The sequence below is a fragment of the Fukomys damarensis genome, unplaced genomic scaffold (assembly GCF_012274545.1).
Source record: "Fukomys damarensis isolate Sample0158 unplaced genomic scaffold, DMR_v1.0_HiC HiC_scaffold_14, whole genome shotgun sequence".
Classification (NCBI taxonomy): domain Eukaryota; kingdom Metazoa; phylum Chordata; class Mammalia; order Rodentia; family Bathyergidae; genus Fukomys; species Fukomys damarensis.
In genome coordinates, this window is record NW_022900926.1 from 13818354 (window position 1) to 13841839 (window position 23486).

Here is a 23486-nt window from a genome sequence, read left to right on the forward strand (position 1 = left end):
CTTTGGTAACGAAAAGCTTCCTGGCTTCTTCCTAGCATGTGGCATTTTGTTGACAACCATTGGCATTCCTTGCTGGGCTAATAGCTGAGTCTCTTACGTCCATTGTCTTCTCATGGTGCTTACCCTGGCCATCTTCTAATAAGCACATCAATCTTTCTTTACTTTTTTCCTAATATCTTTGTATTTTGTGATAGTGTTACAGAGTTGAGACAGCAATGTAATTTCTCTTGACAATGCAGATGATCTCATATATAGATACATTTTAAGTTAAATTCTAAGACAAGTGCTAGAACTCCGTTAACCAGGCATATTTAATATTTTTGTACAACATTGAGTAGAAAAAGAATTATAAATTGTAATTAAGGGCCTAGTGGGAATTAGGTACATTTTTTCTCTAATAAAAGCAGACTACCTGAGTTGAGAAGCTCATAGGTAACTCCTTCTGACACTGTTTCTTTCTCATCTTCAAGTTCATCATTAACCTTGGATCGAAAAGGACAAGAACACTTCAAAAATAAACTTACAAATATGTCATTTAGTAAAGATTAAAAGACAGACTCTTTCATAACATACAGTTCTAAAGATATCGCTGCCAGAAGTCATTTGGAAGCTCGTCCAACTGATTAATGAGAAAACAAATTATTTGCTTCTTGTCTTTATTTGTTGATCTAACACATGCCATGGAGAATTCTGGGAGAAGTGAGAGCCTTTAGTTGGCACTTCTGAGGTTTAAGCACAGAATTTGGGTGCTAATAACTAAAGGATGGCATGCCCATGTTCAGCCACTGCTCAAAGGAAAGATCAGCTGTCACACTGAACTCTCTGACACCTGCAAGTCAGGGCAACCACAAGTAAAGAGTTAAAAGAATTGAGCATAGGCGTGGTTTTCATGTGCTTTTATGGATTCAGCCTATTTTGTTTCACCCTAGAGCTGTCTTATAATATACATGAATTAAATATTTTTGTGGGATCCTCATGACATTTGAGCAATGCCTTAAAAGTCTGTAACAGAGTGAAATATTTATTTCATGTGTATAGTTAAAGAAAAATGTGTGATGAGAAAACATTAAACTAGATATTTAAACCTATAAACACTTGAGCAGTTTAAGAACATAATACTATAATTCTGTCATTGATTTAGCACTGTTGATCTTACAGTGAGAAGAAACATGTTTAAATGTTTGAACATAAGCTGATTTCTGGTTAGGCGTCACCATTATTTTAGAAGATGGTTTACTTAGAATTGTATACATCTGAGCAATAGTTCACAAATCTATGCTAGCAACAAGTTTCTGTTTTGTTTAATTTCTTACTATGTAAGGTCCATTATTATCCATATTGTACATTGTTACCAATATGCATTAAACTTGTCATTAAATCATCATCCTGGTAATAGGATTAGATAGAAAAATGTTTAAATAGTACCATAAAATAGTGTAGAGTACACAGTCAATTTTAAAGGTGTTATTTTATGAAAAATTATTTATTGCAAGCTATTGAAATTATTCTGAATTGAAACAGCATGAAGTGCCACAGTACTTTACAACGAAACTTCTTAACCGAGAGGGGTTTGGAGAATACAATGCTTAAAAGTTTATAACCAACACAAACGAAATCCATAGAAATTAATCTTTACAGATAGACAAACAGTACATTGAACTAAAATTAAAGGTAGTTTCAATCCCCATGACTACCCTCATTTAAGTCAATTGCGTGTTCCTTTAATGCTCTATAGGCTCTTAAACAAATTGTTCTTAACCACACTTTAGCAGCTTGTCCTATGTCATAGTAAAGATTCAAAGGCAAAGTTTTTATAAATGCAAGCTATAAATTTACTGTGGTCTGACAAACTCAACCAAAAAAATCATTTCCCTAAGACAGCACCACGTTTTATTTAGAGTTATAAATGTAATTATAACTTATTAAAAGTCTAAACACCTAGACTCTAAGAGCACATTTGTCAGGAAGACGAAGATGGCAACAGTGAATTTGGGGTGGGAAAAGCTGAAGGACTTGTTGGGCAAAATCAGTGGTGGTCAAGTGACTTTCTACCCACTGTGAGTTGAAATACAGACATGGAAATAGATCCAGCAGTTCTTCACCTCCAACCCCAACCTGATAACTAACTTCTCCTCTGCCTCTCATGTACAGGCACAACTTGAAACAGCAGAAGTAAGCCTTTTTTTTTTTTTTGTAGTGATAGAGATTGAATCCTTGGCTTTGCACACACAAAGCAATTACTGTATTACTGAGCTGCACCCAAACCCCCTGAAGCATGCCATTCTATGTTCATCTTTCAAAATGGAACGGAATATAAATGTCAAGTTCACATGATTTTACATACACATACACCCTACTCTTTAAAAATTTCTTTTTGGCATTACTGGGGTTGGAATCAGAGCTTTCACATTGTGTTACACCCACAGACTTTCAAAAATTTTTTTTTTTTTATTTTGAGAGAAGATGTTGCTAAATTGCCCAGGCTTACCTCAAACTTGTGCCTCAGCCTCCCAGGGTCTTGAGTTTACATATAAACCCTCCTTTAGAGTTGCCAGTTGCCTATTCTTGAACACTGGCTAGAGCGAGCAGGAACAAAATACCGACTCCCTGCAAATGTAGATGTACGCTGAGCTGAATATTAGAGCTATCAATCTTTAAGAAGTTATTTAATTTGTTAAAAAATAATATATTTAAGATCTGAAAAGAACAAAATTATTGGTGATGTTATTTAACGTAGTGAAAAGCAAGACGGGTGGAACTAGCTTTTGTTTAAAGCATTGTGTTCCAAATGACAATGCTTCTTTTCTTTTTAATGACAGTGTAACAAGTATAGTGACCAGTGTAATGTGAATTGTTACTAACATCTGTACTCCATTGCCATAAAAATATAACTTTCTAAAAAGATAAAGTCTGTTTTATCCAACTATCCCAAATCCAAACTTCTCAGAGACAGCTGCAATTAGTTTCCATACAGTTTACAAAGCCTTTAAATTCTTAACACATATTTTAACAAAAATGTCCCCACACTGCTGCTCAGTACCTCCCAGGGTGTATATATAATTGTTCATTTTGTTTCTTCCCTGAAAAGGGGCATTTAAATTATTTCTAATTTTTTTCTTGGAGTACAAAATATACAGGAACAATGAGCAGCGAACGCACTTATTCTGTGTACACACAAGCACATTTTCATACAGGGTTGATGGTAAGTGAAGACATAAACTAAAAAGGAAAAGTTAATTCCCCTTTCCTGAGAATATTACATTAGAAAGCTTTCCATTCGTTCTCTTGAAATGAATGCAAATCATCTTATGAGCTAAACTGGCATCTCACCAACTTTCTGGAGTCCTGGGAGTCATCTCTTTGAAATATAACACCTCTGTCTCAGCTTCACTTCCAGAAGTCTACCTTTAGTAACTTGAGCCAAGTCACAGAACTCTTACAATCAAGATGTGAAAAGTTGTTTTTTTCCCACAGATAAAGCCAATTACCTATGACTCATGATCATACCAGTTACCAAGTGGATATGAGACGAACTGTGTGTCTCAGATGAGGCCAAATCCTCTGGGGAGGGTTGGCTCTGTTCCTTTTTTTTAAATAGTCATGTAACATGTTAAATAGTCCTGGCTATCTACGAGCGAAATTTCCTCCTGTCTTTGTATTCTCACTGAATTGCCTATAATGCATATAACATTCTGGTTTAATACTTATTCAGTGTGAAATGATAAAAGAGTTTTCTTTATCTTCTATCTTTACAGAGTGGTTCTCTGAGTTGGGAAGGGATTTTGTTTTTAATTTTACTTCCTTAAATGTAACAGTTTCACTTCTGGGCAAGATATGGACTAAAAGTGAAAACAGAATAGCAGTTTTAGAAGGTAACTTGGAAATATCTATTAAGATAAATTTCGTCTATTTTCCTGTTTGTTTGCCCAAATCAAGGATATGATCAATCCAGTAGTTTTTATGAATTTGACAAGTTTTATATTTTTAAGGGTTACATCTTACTAATATTTGACATATGAATTACCCCTTTGGTAATACTGCTGGTTTTATATTATTTGTCCATTTTTACTGATTGAGTTTTTACTATACTGCTTATTAATCTTCATCTAATTAGACAAGTTATACATATGCTATTTTCTTTTGTCTGTTGCATATAATTTTACTGATAGAGGCTTAGTGTATAAGACATTTTGATGTAATCCAATGTACCTGTCTTTCCCTCTTTGATTTTAAGCATTTGAGAATGCAAAAGGATTTTCTAAAATCCAAATCAAAAATGTTTCCTTCCAAACTAGACTTTTTATACTTTTATTTTTGCATTTATGATAATTTCCATATATCATTTTGGGGTGAAATTATGATTTACTTTTTTCCCAAAAATGACTAATCATTGGTAGCAATAATATTAGAAGGTCAGTTCACACTGCCAAAACCATAAGAATGTTTTGTCCTGCTCAGTGAATGAAAGCAAGTTTATAGTGCCTTTCCATTGTTCAAGGCTTTCAGACTTCTAATAACAACGATTTGCAAGTGGAAATGAAAGTGGTATATTTTTTAAGTGCTCATGTTTTGAGTAATACCACAGATTTTAAACTGAATAACATTTTACTATTTGCTACTTAGTGTACATTTTCAAAATAAACATCAGATTATCTGCAAAAGCATTTCTGAGCTCCATCCTTAGAAAATGAACCCAGCAAGTCTACAGTAAGTCTTGGGAACTTTCACTGAGCACCTGAGGTGCTTTATGTGGGTATCTCAGGAGACCAAATCACACCTCTGGAAAATCACCATTTTCGACAGCAATCACTTTAAGAAACATTAGTGGCTTATGGATCAATACATAGAAGGTTAAACCTTGACATTTTTATAATACATAAGACATGTAAAGAAGAAATGCATATCCTTTCATTCTTAAAGTATTCTGTACAGTGTGTAAGCCATTGTGTGTGTGTTTGTGTACATATGTTACTTTTCAAAGTGAATAAAGGAACCAAAATTTCTCTTCTTTCACTTAGCCATTTATGTAGCTTACCCTGAATTCAAATGTAATAAAGTATGATATATGCCTTAGAAAGCAAGGTTTGATTCTTATTCTCATTAGAGATAATAAAAGGAGTTACATTAATGGAAATATTAATTAAGCAAGGCTTTGTATTCTTTCACCTCAGGAAATCTGATTCTATGTAGAGTACTGGTGACCCCTGCAACATGACCAGAAACCTCCGCAGTAGGCTCCTGTGTCCTGCCCAGTGTACAACATAGGCCTGAGAAAAAAACTAAAACAGAACTAAAAGAGACAGGAAATGGGGGCCAGGACAACCAATGTCAGTGGAACTGACAAAGGCGCTGGCCAGTTCAAGCCATTGATTTTTACTGGTAATCAATTAGGGTAAAGGCAAGCTACGTGCAAGGGTGGAACTACATGTAAGGATGGGCAGTCATGCGGTTTCTATGGAAATTAATGTAAACAAAGTTCATAAAAGACAAGACAAAATATTCTCAAATTAGGAACAGACTAGACAAAATATATGGTTATAGTTAGAACATTGCCCTTCTAGTTAAGAAGGTTCTAGTTGTGGGAATGGAATTTGGGTGCAAGTCACTCTGACCTCACATGGCACATAGGGTTCAGCCAGACTCACTTCTATACACAAGCCAGTTGTGAGGTTACCTCTTACAGCCTGCACTGCTGACAGCCTGCTTGGGGCATAATCAGTATTGCCGTCTCCCACATAGAACACATGTTGAAAGAAGTCAAAGGATTTCTTTTTTATTCAAACATACAGTATATAAACAAACTTGTGCTTTGTAGGCAAGACTTAGGTTTAATGAGAATAGAAGGCTATATTTCTGGCCTATGACAGCTTCTATTTATTTCCAGATTATACTTGTCAGAGAAAACACAGTTCCATGTTGGCTCTTCTCATTTTCAGCAAATGGATGTATCTTTCCTATCAAGCCCACCAAATATATGAGGCAAACTTATCAATGTCTCATTTGGCATTAGCTCTGACTTAAGACATAAAAAACCCTACCATTTCTTTGAAAGAAACAAGTTGGATCTTTCACATAATTAAGCCCCTTGAAAATAAAAAGCAGAAGTAAACAAAATGTTCTAAGGCAGAAAAATAGCTTCTTACAACTACGTTAATTCAAAAGACGGGCCACAGATTTCACCTAAAATATTTATTCTTTTTATTCACTGGGTTTAATGACAATACAAACATTGTTGAAGTTTTCAACCACTACACTAAATGTCCAAAATTTTATGTAAAATCATACTTGACCTAATTTCTTTCACAATTTGTACTTTAGAAGCTCAGATAGAATTGTAAGTGCTTTGGAAAAAAATTCTCTTCTTGACTACTACCATTACAAATCAGAAAAGTACTCTTGAAAAGTACTCTTCAGCTCTAGGAAGAGAGAAATGGAACAGTAATATCAGTAAGGTCCTTGGTTGGAAACATAAACATAATGAAGGGAGAAAAGACAGGACTAGGGAGAGAAAAAAATCATTTAGACTGTTTCCAAGTGGTAGCAATCAGGTCCAGAAGAAGACATCCACAATACAGCATTGGTAGGAGTCCTTTGCTGAGAAATCAGAAAGGATAACAACAGTTAAGAAGTGTGACCACATACCACAGACCATGACTGTTGGACTCACAGCATTTAAGGGAAAAAAATTTACACAAAGTACCAGAGTGGTGAAGAGAAAATCATTTCTAAACAATAACTTCAAGTGCCTGTGGCCAACGGAGTCTAAAAATCTCTTAAGAGTGAAGATGGACTATAGATACTGACTCAACATCATAGGCGCACTGCAGGGCAGTTTGACAACCACCCCAGTGCTTACACTGGAAACTACAACCAGGAAGTCACTTACAAAGATGTTTAAAAGGATGTAAACATTATCCTCCATAGGATGGTGACAGCATCGAAGCCTCGGGTCATCCGTTAAAGCACAGAAATGCAAGTGGGGTTACTTCTCCACCTCTTCTGGTTTTAAATGACCAGAGGAGCCCTGTGGAACCGGACTGTGAAGGACACGGGTGGGAGATCCACAGCCCACAGAAACACCTGACCATTCCTGACACATGCTCAGGACCAAGGCAGACAGGGGAGGCAAAGGCCAACTAGCAGCACTGAGCCCGGCGCTCTCCCATGAAGGTCTCCTGATCCAGTTTAATTTTGTCCACATCACTGTCTTCACTGGGAAAGTTCTTACAGTTGGCAAGAATGTTTTCCACCAGGAAGCGGGCTGCTTCATCTATGTTTATATTATCCTGTAACAAAGAAGCAAAGAGTAGGATCAATGCCACCACTACATCAGTTCTCAGAAGAAAGGGTTGAGTATTGAGGGAAATGGGGAGAATTGTCAGAGGGGACACTAAGTACACCAGCGACCATTTTCTCTAAAACTCGTATGTCTGCATACTGAGTTCAATGTTATTGAATCGTGTAGCTGCAGGAAGAATTTTTTTATTTTATTTTTCTAACCACGGATTATCTTTTCTGATGTCCCTGTTTTAAACTTTGGACACTTAGGTTCTGAGAGCTCTCTTGATGGTTGAAAATGAGCCATCCTGTTCCAGGTTGCTACGCACAGCAGAAAGCACTCTGATTGGGAAATTTCTGCCCTAGAATTTATACCTAAAGTATTCAGGATGCACTGTGAAGGAAAATGTAAAAGGGGCTTAAACCACATCAAAATATGTTCAATGTATCATGTTGTTCTTCCATCTGTGAGTATAAATTAATATTTTAAATCATCATGCATAATTAGCCTACAATCACGTCGTGTGGTGCCCATTAAGGAAACCCGAAGAGTCATTCGCTCTCACAGCACTGTGAGAAGATTTGCATAAATCTTCCCAAAACTCACAATTGACAACACACAGAAAATACTATTGTTTACCATTTAATATAATGTCACATCTCCAACAACACGCAAAAAATGTAGTAAAATTTCCTGGGTAAACTTCACACACGTTCCTCAAAGATCAACAGTTTACACAACCACAGTGTAGGCGCAGAAACCAGGAAATTGGGAAACAGTATCATGTCAACCCTATTTCTATTTCCCCAGCTATCTCAGGGCCTTTGCATGATGCAGGATCAGAAGCTGTATTTTGCTGTCACATCTCCCAGGTCTCCTTCAATCCGGAACAGGAACTCCGTTTCTTTGTAGTCCATGACCCTGATACTCATGGGGAGCACTAACCAGAAAATATCTCTCAATCTGGGTCTGTTAATATTTCACTACAATTAAATTGAAGTTTTACATTCTTGGCAGGAGCAAGATAGGAGTCTGTGTCCTTCTCAGAGTATCAGGAAATTCACTGAAGTCATGCTGCCAGGCTCCTCACCTAAGAGTTTTTCTTTTGTACTAAGTAAGCACGCTACTTAAGTTTCCTATTTCCCACCATCCTTTCCCTTACCAATTACAGCACCTATTAATTCTCCTGTGAAACAATTTTTAACATGGTGTTTAATGGTGCCTTTTTATTTCCTTTCTGTATTTATGAGTTGGGACTCTATTTTTAAAAAATGATTCTATTGTCCAGGTATTTGACATTTGTTTGTGCATGTCATGGTGATTTAACTCTGTGAGATAACTTTTAACTTCAGTGCTCCAATTGCTTTGGATTTCTAAAGCCGCTAGAGAAGCTCCTGTGTCTCTGTGACATGTCTCCACCATTTCTTCGAGTACTTCTTTAGGTTCTGACACCACAAAATATCTCAGACAATCTTAACTTTCTAGTCCCACTAGCTGCAGAATCAGTTATTTTCCTAGGTGTGTTCTTCCTGCTTACTGGAAAACTGTATTTAAAAGTCAAATTCTGGAACCAGAAGAGTAGCTCAGTGGTAGAGCACTTGCCTAGCATGCATGAGGTCCTGGGTTCAATCACCAGCAGCAACAACAAATACTAAGGACTACGAAAGCCCATTCTTTCTTATGGTGTCCTCGTTTCCAAGCCCTCTTAACAGATAAGAGTAGTAGATATATGTACATGTACACTTATACTTCTCTACCTACTTTACCTATTTATACATCTATGTGTGCGTGTATGTGTGTATGTATATCTAGTGTATCTATAGGTCACACTTAAGAAGTGCTATAAGTACTGGACCACAGATTTTTCACTTAAAACTTACATTACTGTTATACTCTGAAAATTCCCTCTGTAGTACATAGGAAATTCTTCAGAAGTTGTTTCTAGTATATTTGTAGGGACGCACAGAACACACTTGGGTCTTTAAACCAATTTTATCCTCTAAACTCTACATGTAATCTTGTCTATGAATAAAATAAAGCTGGTCACTTGCACGTTCTCAAATTATAGACCATGTGACATCACGCATGAATCTTACATGTGGGTTCTGTGCAAAATGTTAGATTTTTATAATTAAGATTTATTCAAATTATGCCTAAAGTTGTTATTTTATCTGGAATACGGAATACCTCCAACCAACTACATGCTCACATAACATATTTATATACGCTGCTATTTTTGTTAATGAAGCCAGAAAAGTTATGGCAAATTACACAGTGGTCAGAAGCCTGACTGCCAGACCAAGTCCTTCTCTCTTACAAGCTTTTCCTTCTCCTCCTGGCAGGTAAGGTTTCATGCAGCACCGCTAACTACTCTGAAGCTAACAGCAGACAGTGTCTTAACTGTCATACTTCTGTTAGTATTTTGTTGTGAAATTTTGGGTTTTTTTTTTTCATAAAAGAAAAAATTATAAAAAATAAATCAGATGTTGTATTTATTGAAACCAACAGCCTGTGGATTAGGAAAGATAACCCGAGGATACATTCTTTCCCTCCAAGGACTCTGTCCTTAACCAGCGGCTGCCCTCCCTGCTGCCACTCTGGTCATCACTGGCATCTAATACTGTTGCGCTTTGAGGGTTAATTTCCCACACAGCCCAGAGTCACCTGTTACTACCATGGTCTCCAGAATGAGGGGAACGACTGCAGGAATGATGATACTTGTGCACATGTACAAAGGAGATCCACATGGGCCAGGGATTTAGCTCAGTGGTTCTGCCATCTGCCTCACAAGCACAAGGTCCCGAGTTTGATCCCCAGTATCAAAAAAAAAAAAAAAAAAAAAAAAAAAAAATCAAACAAAAAAGATCCGTACAACACTTATTAAACCTGGAACTGTGTCATAAATACACAAATGTATGACTTAGTGTTTCTCCACGTAGAATGTGTCAAACGTATCATTTTATACTTCTGATTTTGTTGTTTAACCCTCTCCTGTGAAACATCCAGGGCACTGAACTCTCCCAATATTGTGTACTTCTGAAATTCACCTTTGCTTTCTTGCATGTCTAGATGGTTAAGATTTTCAAAGTCTTCATTAGTGTTTTTTTCTTTCAAAGCACATTTTGTCCAATTCCCAATTAGCAAGGAAAAAAATCAGTATTGATGAAGAAGCATTTTACAAATGCTGACCTTTTGCTCTTGTTCAAATCTCTTCATACAGAGTTGATGTAAAGCTCTACAAACAGCTCAGTACATTTACTTGTTAAGCATTCAATCTCTTTGTGTTGCATATGGCCTAGAGGGTGTGACAAATTATATGGTGAGTGTCTAAATGAAAAAAAAAAAACTGTACCACAGTAAAAGGCACATTGCCATTAATCCCCCTCAAAATGCCCCTCTTCACTTTGAACCCAAATATCTTGTTGTTCTTGCTACTTTCAGAAGCAGCTCTGGAGTGTCTTTATGAGGCGTGATTAAACAGACATGGAGAGCGCTGCTGCCAGGTGCCACCCACTGGAAGGGCAGCTCAAAAAAACATTACTGTGTGTCCTGCTCCACCTCAGTCACCGGGTCTGGCACCAGATGACCTGTGACTCTTCCCTGGAGTGGCAATGACCTTGGAAAGCCAATGTCTTTTAATAAACGCAGGATAGTGAGGAGGTTCCACAGCAAGATTCAAGACATGAAAGAGGACTTCCACAAGTGCTTCAGAAAATGGCCAAGACGGTAAGATAAGTGCGTTTGAAGAGAGGCGGAGTATCTTGTGGGGCACTGAGAGCAATGTGTCTCTGACTGTAATACACTTTTTAATTGAAACATTTGCTGATCATATCTCATAATCTTCACGTACGGGCATTAGTTCTTTAAGCCTTTTTTAGAAGAAAAAAATGTTTGTGCTTGAAAATATATCTTTCACTTACTTCTGTAGCATGAACAGTATCTCAGTAAAAAACTCAAAATTCAAAGAAAACATTACTTGATGTTTCCTGTAAATAGTAATTAATTTTTATTTTAAGGCAAAAATCTACCCTTATTTCACTTCCTTATTAATATATTTTGAAAGCGCTCCTAGTACAGAATGAGGGAAGCTATTACACATTCACGCTACGCTTTTCTTTTTCTGGCTTTAAATCTATCTAAATATTCTAGTCACAACTCAGACTGACAAGGTAAACAGACGAGCTAGCTCATCAGCAAAGCAGATCTCACCTTGGCAGAAGTTTCAAACCATCCAGAAAAGCCATGGTCTTTGCAGAATTGGTCCATCTGGGAAGGGTTATGGCCACTGTCCCGGCTCTGGTCACATTTGTTAGCTAGGAGGACAGCAGGAATAGGGCTGCCATTGGGCAGATGAACTTTACTATCCAGATCGTTTTTCCATTTTAACACTGCCTCAAATGTGGAACCTCTTGATATATCAAAGACTACAAAAGCCCCAACAGCTTCCTTGTAGTATACTCGTGTCATGTTGCCAAACCGCTCCTGACCTAGAAATAAATATAAAAAAATTCTCATGGAGTCATACATTGGTCATGGCCCCACTGACCCCAAGAATAATACTATCAGTGAATATCTTCTATTCCACAGCAACATACATGGGTGGGAGTAAGGACATCCACCCAGAACCATGATCTATAAAGCAGAAGTAGCCGATGATTCACTTGAGTACACAATTAAGGGCTTTAGGCTCTCTGCACCCACACCTTCACCATAAGCTTCAATATGACAGCACCAAGGCTATCAAGATTGTGGTTCTTTCTCCTCTTCCCTTGTTCTAAGAGAATAGAGGCATTTGAGAAAAAACAATGAAAGTGGGAAGTGGAGGGAGAAATAAGAAGGAAATGAAGTTTGCAGGAAGGAGATAAGTGCAGTGGCTAAAACTTCAGCCTGAGAGATTAGGACTGGACAAGAGATAAGTAGATCATGTTCTCAATCATCTTTCCTTCACATCTCTAGGCTGTATCCGCTTTTGACTCAATTGTAAGATTGGTGTCCTGTAAGAAGCATGCACACGAAAACCAGGGTCTTAGAACAAGGTGTAGCACAACTGGTTGATTGATTATAAGAAGGATCAGTTGGGGAGTTCTCTAAATATTGTTCTTTTTAAATAATTTATAATTTTGGGTAGATTCTGCTACTTCATTATTACTATTGATTCATAAAAATGGGCTTATAAACCATTCCCTTACTATAGGTTACCATACTAATCTGTCACCTAGGAAAGACATTTATCTTCATCTAAGAGATGAGAAGACAGGCAAAAAGCTGCTTGGTCTAGATCACAGTTATACTGATTAAAGAAGATAGGACCAGTCTAGGTTTTCTGATTCCCTAGAGCCCATACATTAAGATTCCGAGCTACCTTTCAGTTGCCTTGATTTCTCAAGGTTGTCAAACTCCTGACTAGATTGAGACAGGAAAAACTGAAAGGTAACCAATGTAACACTAAGATTTATAACACTTTATTTTATGATATAAGCAATTACAAAAGATGATAGGCTGACAAATGACTAAAAGTATAAATGTTCAAATGCTATAAAACACTATTAAGCTTAAGTGGCTGTTGCTTCTTAATTCAAGTGATGTTAAATTTTACTCAGAAAAGCTATTTGACACAAGAAGGAAGACACTAGGATTTAAGAGCATTAGCTAATTTTCCTTTGATCCCAAGGTTAGGATTCAAAATTCACTGACAGCCCTCATACAAGGAAACAAGCTTTCAAAACAAAAAAGAATACATTATATGTCAAATCAAAAAAGCATAAATTATGCAGTTAAGCAACTGAAAGTAACTGGGAGATAAAATGTAGATCATCTACCGGATAAATATTTGTACAGAGAATACTTAAGAGGACTCTCAAGACTTGTAAATAAGATTTTAAAAAACTGATCAATTAAGTAATCAGATGAGAATAGACCACCAAAATGTAGGCAGTTCCTACATGGGATGTCCCAGGCTGGGGTCAGTGGGGGGTCCTGACTGGAGGGGCTGGATAGTGAAGGAAGTCTACACTTAGTATATACAAAGAGGAGTAGTATAAGTTTTGCTTCAGGGGTGAGTGTGTGTGTGCGTGTGCGCACACACATGTGTGCAAAACTCTTGAGGAATGGAAAACCTATGAGAATTTGGGGGAGCATCTACTTAATAGGTTTATCAGACAAGTTCCTATCATTCCAGTGGAACTCTAGGCAACACTGGTCTCTTTCAGCAATGTTTACACAGTCAATTCCAGTGATTTCTGGAAGCATCCCAAATCATATAGTCCAATTTTACTAGACTTATAGATGAAAGAATAAAGTCTCAAGAAGGTGAAATTATTTGTATTTGCTGATTTGTTATTTTTTTGCGCTGACTGGTCTGTTAGCCAGACACTTGCTGGAGTAGATCTTTCTGCATGTGCTCTGTATATCCAAAGTAATTTTCAGCAGCGCCAGTAGCCCAAGAGTAACTTCCTTAAAGACAGCTTAGTTCTCTCCTCTGTGTCACCTTTGGCTTTACACAGGACCTAAGGGAATCTCTGCTCAGACATTAGTCATCCTGTTACTAGGTAAGGCCTTTGTTACCAGCATGGCCGCTGGTATACACACAGCGCGGGCCCGATGACTCAAAATGTTGTGTCCCTTAAAACCATGCACTACTTCCTTCTATAAAGGAGGAAATTTTGATGGTAACTTGATACCTTGGCAATCAGAAAGAAAAAAAAGAGCCCAGTGCTACTCATAAATGCTGCAAAGATATCGAAAGGTTCACACAACCTCTTCTATATGCAAAGGACAAACTACAAAACACTCATGTTGGGAACGGTTTAAAATGTTTACCTTATTATTCGGAGGTATCCAGACACTACTTACCATGAGACGCACTTGCAACAACAAGGTATGTATGTTTCTAAGAGGATTCTCACTCAGTTAAAGAAAATATACAAACTTATTTGATTTATCTCTTCACAGCTAATGGAAGCATTTTCCTTCAGATTTGATAAGGAAAGTGCTAAATTCTGCAGTTTCACAAACACTGGTCAGAGAAACCTTCCCTTGGAATTTTCATCACTGTTTTTGTATAGTTTTTCAGTGGGGTGTGTGTGTGTGTGTGTGTGTGTGTGTGTGTTTTAATCTATAGTTTATATTCTTGGGCCCATTTGATAAATGTCAGTTGAAATTCAAAATATAAATTTTACTCTAACCAAGTCAAAGTACTAAGATGAAATAGTGCTTAGTTTTCCAACTGCTTTGAGAATTACTAACCTATATATTGCCAGTCCAGTCAAGGTGACTTGGTGAAAATATGGAGTTTCCACTTAATGAATGGAAAGTCCTTTAAAGAAAAATCCGCATATCTCAATGTTCATTTCAGAGATGAAGTATCCAACAAGCTATCTCTAATCAGAAGTTAGAAGAGGATAACTATCAAATCAATTAGCTTTCTGATTTGCATCCAAACTCATAATAGTTTTAACATTTTATGATACTGAGCATTTTCCATTTGAAATCAGAGTATCCAACAGGAAACAAAAGTACCCAATTACTCTGGGGCCTACACTGTGGTTCCTGAGGACTCTCTGGGAGGATGAGGAAGTGATGCCACTTCAGGGAAGCACTGTGAATCTGAGAAAGGAACTGAGAGGTTATGGAAAGTGAGGGAGAATGAGCATCGGGCAGACTGGTTAAGAAGATAACTGTGCTATAAGAACCACTGTCAGTGCTGGATAGAGATTGCAACCTTCCAAGCCCTAGGAATGGGTTGTGTAGATGCTAAGGATTGCTAGTTGCCCATACCCATATTCCCTTTCCAGAATTTGATTTGGGTAGCCCATGCATCCAGCCTGAGATTTCCTAGCGGTCCTTTGCCATGGGTTTGTCCAGCTGACTGGATCCTGGAGGCAATGAATATGGCCTTGCCTAGCTGAAGGGTGAAAAGCCAGGCTTCATCCGTGAAGCCTTTATGGTGCTGCTTACCAGTCTTAGATTGCGGGCCCTAAACTTTTTGAGTGAGAGAAGTAACTTTTCTCCTGCTAACCCATGATGCATAGCACATGTTGTCAGAAGAATCTGCATCTACAGATGCTGTGGGAGCTAAAGAGTCTGCATCTTAGGCACCTCCAGTGGTTCTACAGGAGAGGCTCCATTTAATCACACCAAGAACCCTGACATATTTATAATAATTTCAAGAATCAAAGTCACTGTGAAGGAGTCTAAGGAAATATGTAGATAGAAGTGAATGAAAATAATAAGAAAGAAGAGGATATAGATTATCTATCAGAAAGACCAATAGAAATCCTTAAACCACGGATGTCCAACATTCCTGCTTGCCTCGGTCTGAGGGAAGACTCGTCTTGAGCTACATAAAAAAATCTGTAATTCTGTTAATGCATACAAGTAACAAAACTGCCTTTATTCTTTGTATTTTAATGGATTAAATTATTTTATACGATGATTCAATGAGCCAAGTTTAATGATTAAGAACATTTCCACGTCTCCTTAATAACAATAAATGCCCGTCTTCACAGGCACACGACTGAAACATTGTTGTGAGTAATCGTTGCTCTGTACCCACCAAGCCACACAGCCATGTGCCCTGAGTGACACACGCGGGCTGCAATGTGCCTGTGTGCTCTGCATAGCTGGCAGAGTACTGCACTAGTCATCCTTTTGTTGCCTACACAGTCCAGGCTGGAGCACCAGGCAATCCAGTCATGAAAAATACTGCTAAGTCCCATTCCACCCCGCTATTCCTCTTGCAGATATCTTTCCCAAAATGCTAAAGACGTCATATACTGATTCCTATATACCCATATTTATAGCGGCATCATTCCTAATAGATAACCCTTGGCAGCCATCTATATGCACATCAACAGATGAATGGATATAGAAAATGTGGTATTTATACGCAATAGAGCACTACTCTGTTATAAAGAAGTATAAATTTGAGTCATTTGTAGGAAAATGGATGCACCTTGGAACCACAATGTTAAGTGAACTAAATCAGACCCAGAAGGTTAAATATTGTATGGTTTCTTTTATATGAGAAACCCAAAGCATAAATGAAGAAGCAAAATAAAAGACTGATAAAAGAAATGCAGGGAGATAGATCTTTATCAATTGGGATCTAAGAGATGAAGGGGGAAGGAGACATAAAAAAATTGAGATGTGTTATGCACACAGACCAACTCCCCATGAGGAATGTAGTCAGTATGTACTGTAAACAGGTGCTAATAAAGATGAAAAATAAATGAAAGTCACACAATAATATGAAAAGTTTATATCATGGGCCAAATTTTAAGCTGTTGAGGGCCATGGGTTGGGTACACCTGCCTTAAATAAAACATTTCCTATTAATTTATTTTTCTGTTCTTCCATCTCTTTCAACAGAAGAGTGAAGAAGCTCCCTCAGCCTCACCTACTCAATCACGAGACATAAAGAGCAAAATGCTTTTGAAGACGCAAATTGGATAGAATTCTAAAGCGCTTTCCTTGATCTTTTATCTCACAGCTGTAGAAGTAAATGCACTTTCTTCCTATCCAAGAGAAGATCTGTACATCTTTAATACAACTTGTAGACTTAGCCCATTCTCTGTACCTTAAGTGTTTTTTAACTGTGAAGTACTCATTATTTTTAAGATTATGGCCCTCCTGCAGTATATACCGAATTCAAATTTTCCTTCTTTGAGAGAGCATTTTATTTCATCTCTCAATCTTTTTTAGTGGAATGTCAAAAAATATGTATTAATTTTTTTATCTTTCAATTTTCTGTATTCTATGTGACACTGACATCTCAGGGACTTGCTGGCCTAGAGAAAGAATTCTTCTTGGGGAGTCAGCTAAAATTCTAGAGGTAGCAAACTACTCTCCCCAAAGCAACCCTTTGATATGCAAAACAACTAATTCTAAATCCTAATAGTTCCTAGTGTTCCTTTATCAGGCTCCCACCCACTAGGACTCTATCCCCCATCCCTAAATCACCAGGAGCAAGTATCAGACAGGAGAAGATCACCACTGTAGTCGGAGACCACGGTGGCGTTTGTCCAAACTATCTGGTCCCTAACTTACTTTGCAAACCCTCTTTCATTCATCCTTAAATTCAAATCCTACACTAAAGGATCTAGTCCAAGAAGCTCCCTTCCTCCTTCTGCCCAGCAGTTGTCCCTGATCCTTCCACAAGTGGCCCTGTGTGCCTTGGTATAGTTGCCCCTCCCATTAGGGCTGTGTCCTTTAATATTTTCAATGGCAGTTGGCTCCTAATCTACTGGCTTTATCATGTATGAATAAAAGTAAAATCCTGAGTACATTTTAAAACAAAATGAGTATCACAGAAAATTTCATACGAAAATCTTATTTAAAAAATGGACAGTTGGGCTAGCACATACATTATGGTCACAATTTCTTCTACAATATAATTTAAGATAACTAAATCCCTGGAACACTAAACAGTTTACGGGTTTTATCAGCGAGCATAAAAGCAAACACATATAATCACCGCCTTGCTTTTCCAGGGAGTGCACTGCAACTATATATAGCAAGGAAACACCTTTGTTACCTGCAGAAAAGCCCCACAGTTTGGAAAGTCTTTCAAAATCCATATTAACACGATGCCGCCAATCAAAAGCTGACTACCTTGGAAGTAGTGTGTTTCATACATAAGAGAAGTGTAACAACTGGAAATTTTGGATTCAAAATAGAGACTGATTATCAAACCATTAGAATATGAGTTATGCATTCTAATTTAACAATGACTAGAACATTTGACAATTTGAAAAGAACAAACCTAAAACGTGCTATCACGTTCTTCTTATCTCAGAGTCATGAGACGGCCTGACACGGTGCCCCTGACTACCTGTGTGTTGTTGGTCCAGTGAGTCCACCCCTCTGCCTTTAGACTATATGGCTCCTAGAAGCCTGGAATTCAATTCAAAAGGCAGAAGGGTCAGGCAACTGGCTGGGAGCAAAGGAAGGTTGGAGAATTTCCTGTCAGCATCTCACTGAGCAGTGGGCTCATCTGAGCATCTTTCAGGTCACAGGGCTGACTGAGGCAGTTAAGAACGGTGCACAATAATGAGGGACAGGACACAGGTTTATCTTTGGCAGGAGAATTTCCATGAGTGCTAACACAACTATGCTGTTGAGGTGGGGCAGAAGAAGTAAAGGCAGGGAGAAAGGAAACTTGTTTTTAAAATGGAATTCTTAAGAAAACTGCAGCATCAGCACCCAAGTTTACCCAAGCTTACAGTGCCTTTTCAGCCCTACACCTGCTTTTTCCTTCCAGGCTTCTCACTTCTAAATTTCTAACAGTCTTAAAGATACAGTAAGCCTGTCGATTGGAACTATGTCTGTTCAGCAGTATAAATTCACAAATTCCGAAGATTTCCATCCTCAAGGAAATAACTCTGTTAATTAGGTACCATATCTCCATACTTCACACACATGCTGGTTTACATTTTATCCGAACCTATGAATGGGTAACCTGACAGACACTAGGAATATACATCCTAGACCATTCATCTTGAGAACATGCCAAGACCACGTGAATATCCCCAAACCCCAAATCATAACCTGCCTCATGTTAGAGAACTTGAACTCCTTCTTGAGTGTGTAGTTCTTTGTTTCTCCTTAATGAATCCACCTAAACCTCTCCCTAACACATCCTTCACCTGCTTCTGTGATAAGAGTAGATGAACCTACTCCACAGAGAGAGGGGAGGTCGAAGTCGTCATTGCCTATTTGGTGGGACTTATCAAACTCTGTCCAGTGACACTGTTATGCTGACCACTGCCCACCTCAGCAAGAATAAAGGTACAGCCCAAACTCAGCAACTCTGATTTCAAGATGGCAGGCTTTGCTTGTAATTTTGCATTGGAAATGAGGCTGACTAAGGCTGGGATGGCAAGGCTGTGGAAAATTCAGGTCACTTATGCATAACACAGATTAGAAAAAGCCTTTCGATTGGATGTATGTAATTGGCCACCACTAGCAACAGGAAACTTATTGTAGCATTCATGTGTAAGGCAAAGACTAGGAATAATTACTTGAAGCACTGCTTATTCATATTCAGAAGATAACTCAGTGCCTTAGTTTCTTTCCTTATCACTGAGAAATAAAACCTGACACCTGCAATTTAAAGGAGGAGAGGGTTATTTTGGCTCACATTTGGTCACAGTTGGCTGGCTCCAGGGCAGGAAAGATTTAGTTGAGGAGAGCTGCTGACCTCAGGGAAACAGGAAGTAGAATGTGAAAGACAGAAAGGGAGAAGGAAACACACCATTCCAGGCCACACCCCAAGGGATCCTCCCCTTCCCATCAAACACTACCTCTTAACAGCAAATCATCTATAGTGCACTAGTAATCCAATCCCTTTCCAAAAGCGCCACCTCCACAAACAGGAGGTTTTGGAGGGTCATACAGATGTAAACCAGGGCACTGACTATCCCTCAGTGATAATTCGAAGATCAGGGAAGGGTCCAGGTAATACTCCTGATTCTTTCTCATGAATGTCTAAAAGACAGCTATGGAAAAAGATCGGAGATTATCAGGTACACTAATTGGCAAAGTACAAAGTGGAAAAAGAAAATCAGAGTCCACCTTCTGCATTAAGATAGAAATTAAAATGATGAAAATGAATTTAAACATAGCTTATATAGTTTGTAACGCTTTCCAAGCATCCATTTTGTGCTTGGGTAAAAATTATTACACACACTTTTTTCAAAGCAGATTATTCCCAAATTGTTTTTTGACTCAAAGTGTTACAACTCACTTCAATCAATACATGAAGTCTAAAGTACAGTATATCTAAGTGGATATATTTAAGGACTAATTTAGATTAGCAATTTAACCTGTCTGGATAATTCTATCATTGCCATTAAGCAATAAGCTTACAATTTGTGATAACCTCAATACTTTACCTCTACTAAACATTAAAAGAAAAATCAAAGACCTCTTCCAGCTACATCTTAATGTTAGTGTTTGTTTATTAAACTTGCTTTAAAATCTTATTCAAGACTTAACCATGCTAACATATCTCAGTTATTATCAAGCAGTCTTAAAGTATGAATTTAACAGGAAAATTGTTTCATATAAAAATGGCATTCAAGTATATTTTCATTTTAAAAATAAGTTCTTTCAATGCCATGAGAAAGATTTGTCAAGGCCTCTATCTGAAAGTTACTGCGGTTCTTAATTTGAAGAGTTTAGCTAAATTTGCTTGTCTCTACTTACAGGAAATGTTCAACAATCCTTGCCTATTACACTTTCCAAAGCTCTCTAGAATAGAGATTGTTGACATAATTTGTTTATGGTCATGTTCTCCCACAAGGCCTCCAAAACAACAAAAGCAAAAACAAGCTAGGAATAACACCAAATCTTAAATTAGTCATATCAAGTGGCTGGCTTCACCTCCTGTTTTGCAATCATGGGATATTCTATTCTTTGAGAATTCAGTACCAGCCAAACAAGTAAGCTTGGGGAAAAATTTTTTGGAATGCCCCTCATTGCATCATTCTTACTTAATTCAAATAGTATGAGCTAAGATTCACCAACAGCTCAAATATTCAAACCAAGCAGCTATGATGTAGCTCTCTAAACTCCAGCTTAAACCTATGTCATTTTTTTCTCTAGTTGTCCTTATATTGACTCCATCTCTCAAAATCTTACTAAAAGAGGGCCGGGAATTTAGCTCAGTGATTCTGGTGCCCACTTCACAAGCAGAAGGACCCGAGTTCGATCCCTGATACCCCCCCAAAAAATCTTACTAAAAGAAACTAATAATTTCTAATGATCTCAGAAGTTGACATCTAATGCTATCGATTGCTAGTATATACCTTCTGAAAGGTACAGCAGTTCTTGTTGAAACATCAGTAGCTAGCAACCAGAAAGCCCTTTTAGAGATTGTGAAATACTGCTTTCCTTTCTGGCAAAGATTATGTTTTGGATTTGGGCAAAAGTGCAAAGATATCTTATCTTGGCAGGTGTCTAGCAGAGTATGATAAAGATAGAGTAAGTCTTATTGCTGGTTATCTAGATCTGTTCAAGAATGATGAAAAGAGCCAGGCATGGTGGTGTAAACCTTTCATCCCTGTACTCTGGGAGCTTAAAGCTGGGGGACCCCAAGTTTTGAGTCCAGCCTGGGCAATTTCGAAACTTAGCAAGAACTTGTCTTAAAACAATTTTTTTAAATGTCTGGAAAGAGAAGTACAAAGGCCCTGGGTTCAATCCCCAGTATTACACACACACACACACACACACACACACACACACACACAAAGAATGATGAAAACAGAAGAGGTGACACCTAGGAAGAAAACTCTTACTTGGACTTTTGTTTTAAGTCACCAAATAAAAACATTTTGCCATGAAGCTTAAAAATACAGATGCCATAAGTTTCATTCTTTATACTCATTTATCTGCAGTAGGAGTCCATCGTAATTTAACATCAAAATGCCATGTTACTTTACATAAAGGACTAGACAGTTAACCACACTTCTATGAGGGCTGAGTCCTCCTTGTGGAAAGCCTACACCAAGGAGTCCTGCGAGATGCTTATCACATGGTAAGGAAACTTTAGAATGCACGCTTTTCAAGAGGCAGTAAAATGTTCACTGCTGCTCTGGGCAACAGCAGGAAGTGTTTCGAAAGAAGACTGTCTTCAAAGATGACTTTTCAAACGTACTTTCGGTTTTTAGGGACCAAAAAAAATGTTGACCCCCCCCCCGCTAGGCTGATTATCTCTTTCTCTGAAGAGAACGCACTGTCTTATTTGAAGCAGAAATCCTTTCTTATGAGCGTAAAGTCTGTAATTCTTCAACACTTCCTCCATGAACCAGGCTATATGAAGACAGCACTGCCAGGAAGACAGCAGCCACGGGTTCCCGCACTCTGATCTCAGCTGGGGCGCTGCACCTTCCATGGCTTTCGGGACACCCTTTGTGGGAAGGGCGAGAAGGTAAGGTGTCTTCTGCCCTAAACATGCTCCCGCTCCAATGACTTAGGGCACTGAGCTTCTCCTACCGAACAGGGTAACCTTTGCTACCTCTTCCATGTTTAAACTTCCCAATGGTTCACCTCTCTTCAAATGTCCACATCCCACCCACCACCGTGGCCAGAGAGTAATTCTTAAATGTCAGTAAGGAGAACAGCCCTCGGAGACCATGATTTTTTATATTGCACAGAGACAACTAAACACAAAGCGATGGAGACAAGGCAGGATTGTGGGATGGGCAGGAAGGGCCAGGATTAGGGGTAGACAAGGACGCTGTGGATGGAGGGAAACGGGGTGTATAGAGTTTCAGGGAAATTTCCCAGATCTTCCCCAGCGTGAAGAACAACTAACTATTCAAAGAGCAGAGGAGTTTCCCTCATTAAGGCCAGGCTCAGAGCCAAGCCTTTCTTACTCTTCCTGGTTTATTATCACTAGCCACAGTTAAAACTTCTGGAATAGTCTTCCTGGCTCCCCACCTCCTTGTTAGGAAAAGGCCCTCGCAAAAGCACAGCACCAGATCCAGGGTAGGTGAAGAAAAACTGCTGGAAAGGAATCCGAGCTACAGTTTGGTCTGAGCTACTTCTGAGGGGGTCACCTCTGGGTGTGAAAGTTGGTGACAACTGAAGGAGGGAAGCCTCCCCCGGTGAAGACCCGGGTCCCCGGCATGGGCTCTTCTCCCCAGCTCAACCCGGTTTTGCAATCTTGGCATTACTCAGAGTTCAAACTTCTGGCGGAGCTCGCAGGGCTTCCCGGCCTCCAGCCGGGGCAGGGATGGCCCGGGACTAGCGGCTGCCTCCCTACCTCTGGAGGCCCAGCGGGCTCTGGACATTGACCTGAGCCTGCCTGGAAAGGTCTCCCGGGCCGCCCCGTCCACCGTGTGACCCCACCGCATCAAGGCCATCTGCGCCTCGCGTTTCTCGCGTCCTCGTCCCTCGAAAAGCACACAGGCAGAGTTCAGGCAGAGGACAGAGACTGGAATTAGGAGGAGGAACGCAGCCAGCGAGCTCCCGGCGCGGACGGTTCCCTGGGCTCGCTTACCCGCGATGTCCCACAGCTGCAGGCGCACCAGAGTACGGCTGTCCCAGCTGAGCACCTTCAGGGCGAAGTCCACGCCGATGGTGGCGCGGTAGTGCTGCGAGAAGAGCTGGTGCACGTAGCGCTTGATGATGCTGGTCTTACCCACGCCGAGCTCGCCGATGACCAGCACCTTGAAGAGGTGCTCGCGGGTCTCGGGCGCCGCAG

General features: G+C 39.0%; 1 protein-coding gene across 1 annotated transcript in view; it reads right to left on the minus strand.

Annotated features, from left to right (window-relative positions):
- Window positions 1-5953: 5953 nt before the first annotated feature.
- The window catches only part of Rab32 (RAB32, member RAS oncogene family), a 35839-nt gene continuing 18306 nt past the window's right edge, over window positions 5954-23486 (minus strand). Inside the window, exons 3-5 of the mRNA XM_010626678.1 lie at window positions 23283-23486; window positions 11489-11766; window positions 5954-7286 (exon numbers count right to left, since the gene is read on the minus strand). Of these exons, the coding sequence (XP_010624980.1) occupies window positions 7137-7286; window positions 11489-11766; window positions 23283-23486 (632 nt within the window). The 3' untranslated portion in view covers window positions 5954-7136. The remainder of the gene's footprint in view (window positions 7287-11488; window positions 11767-23282) is intronic.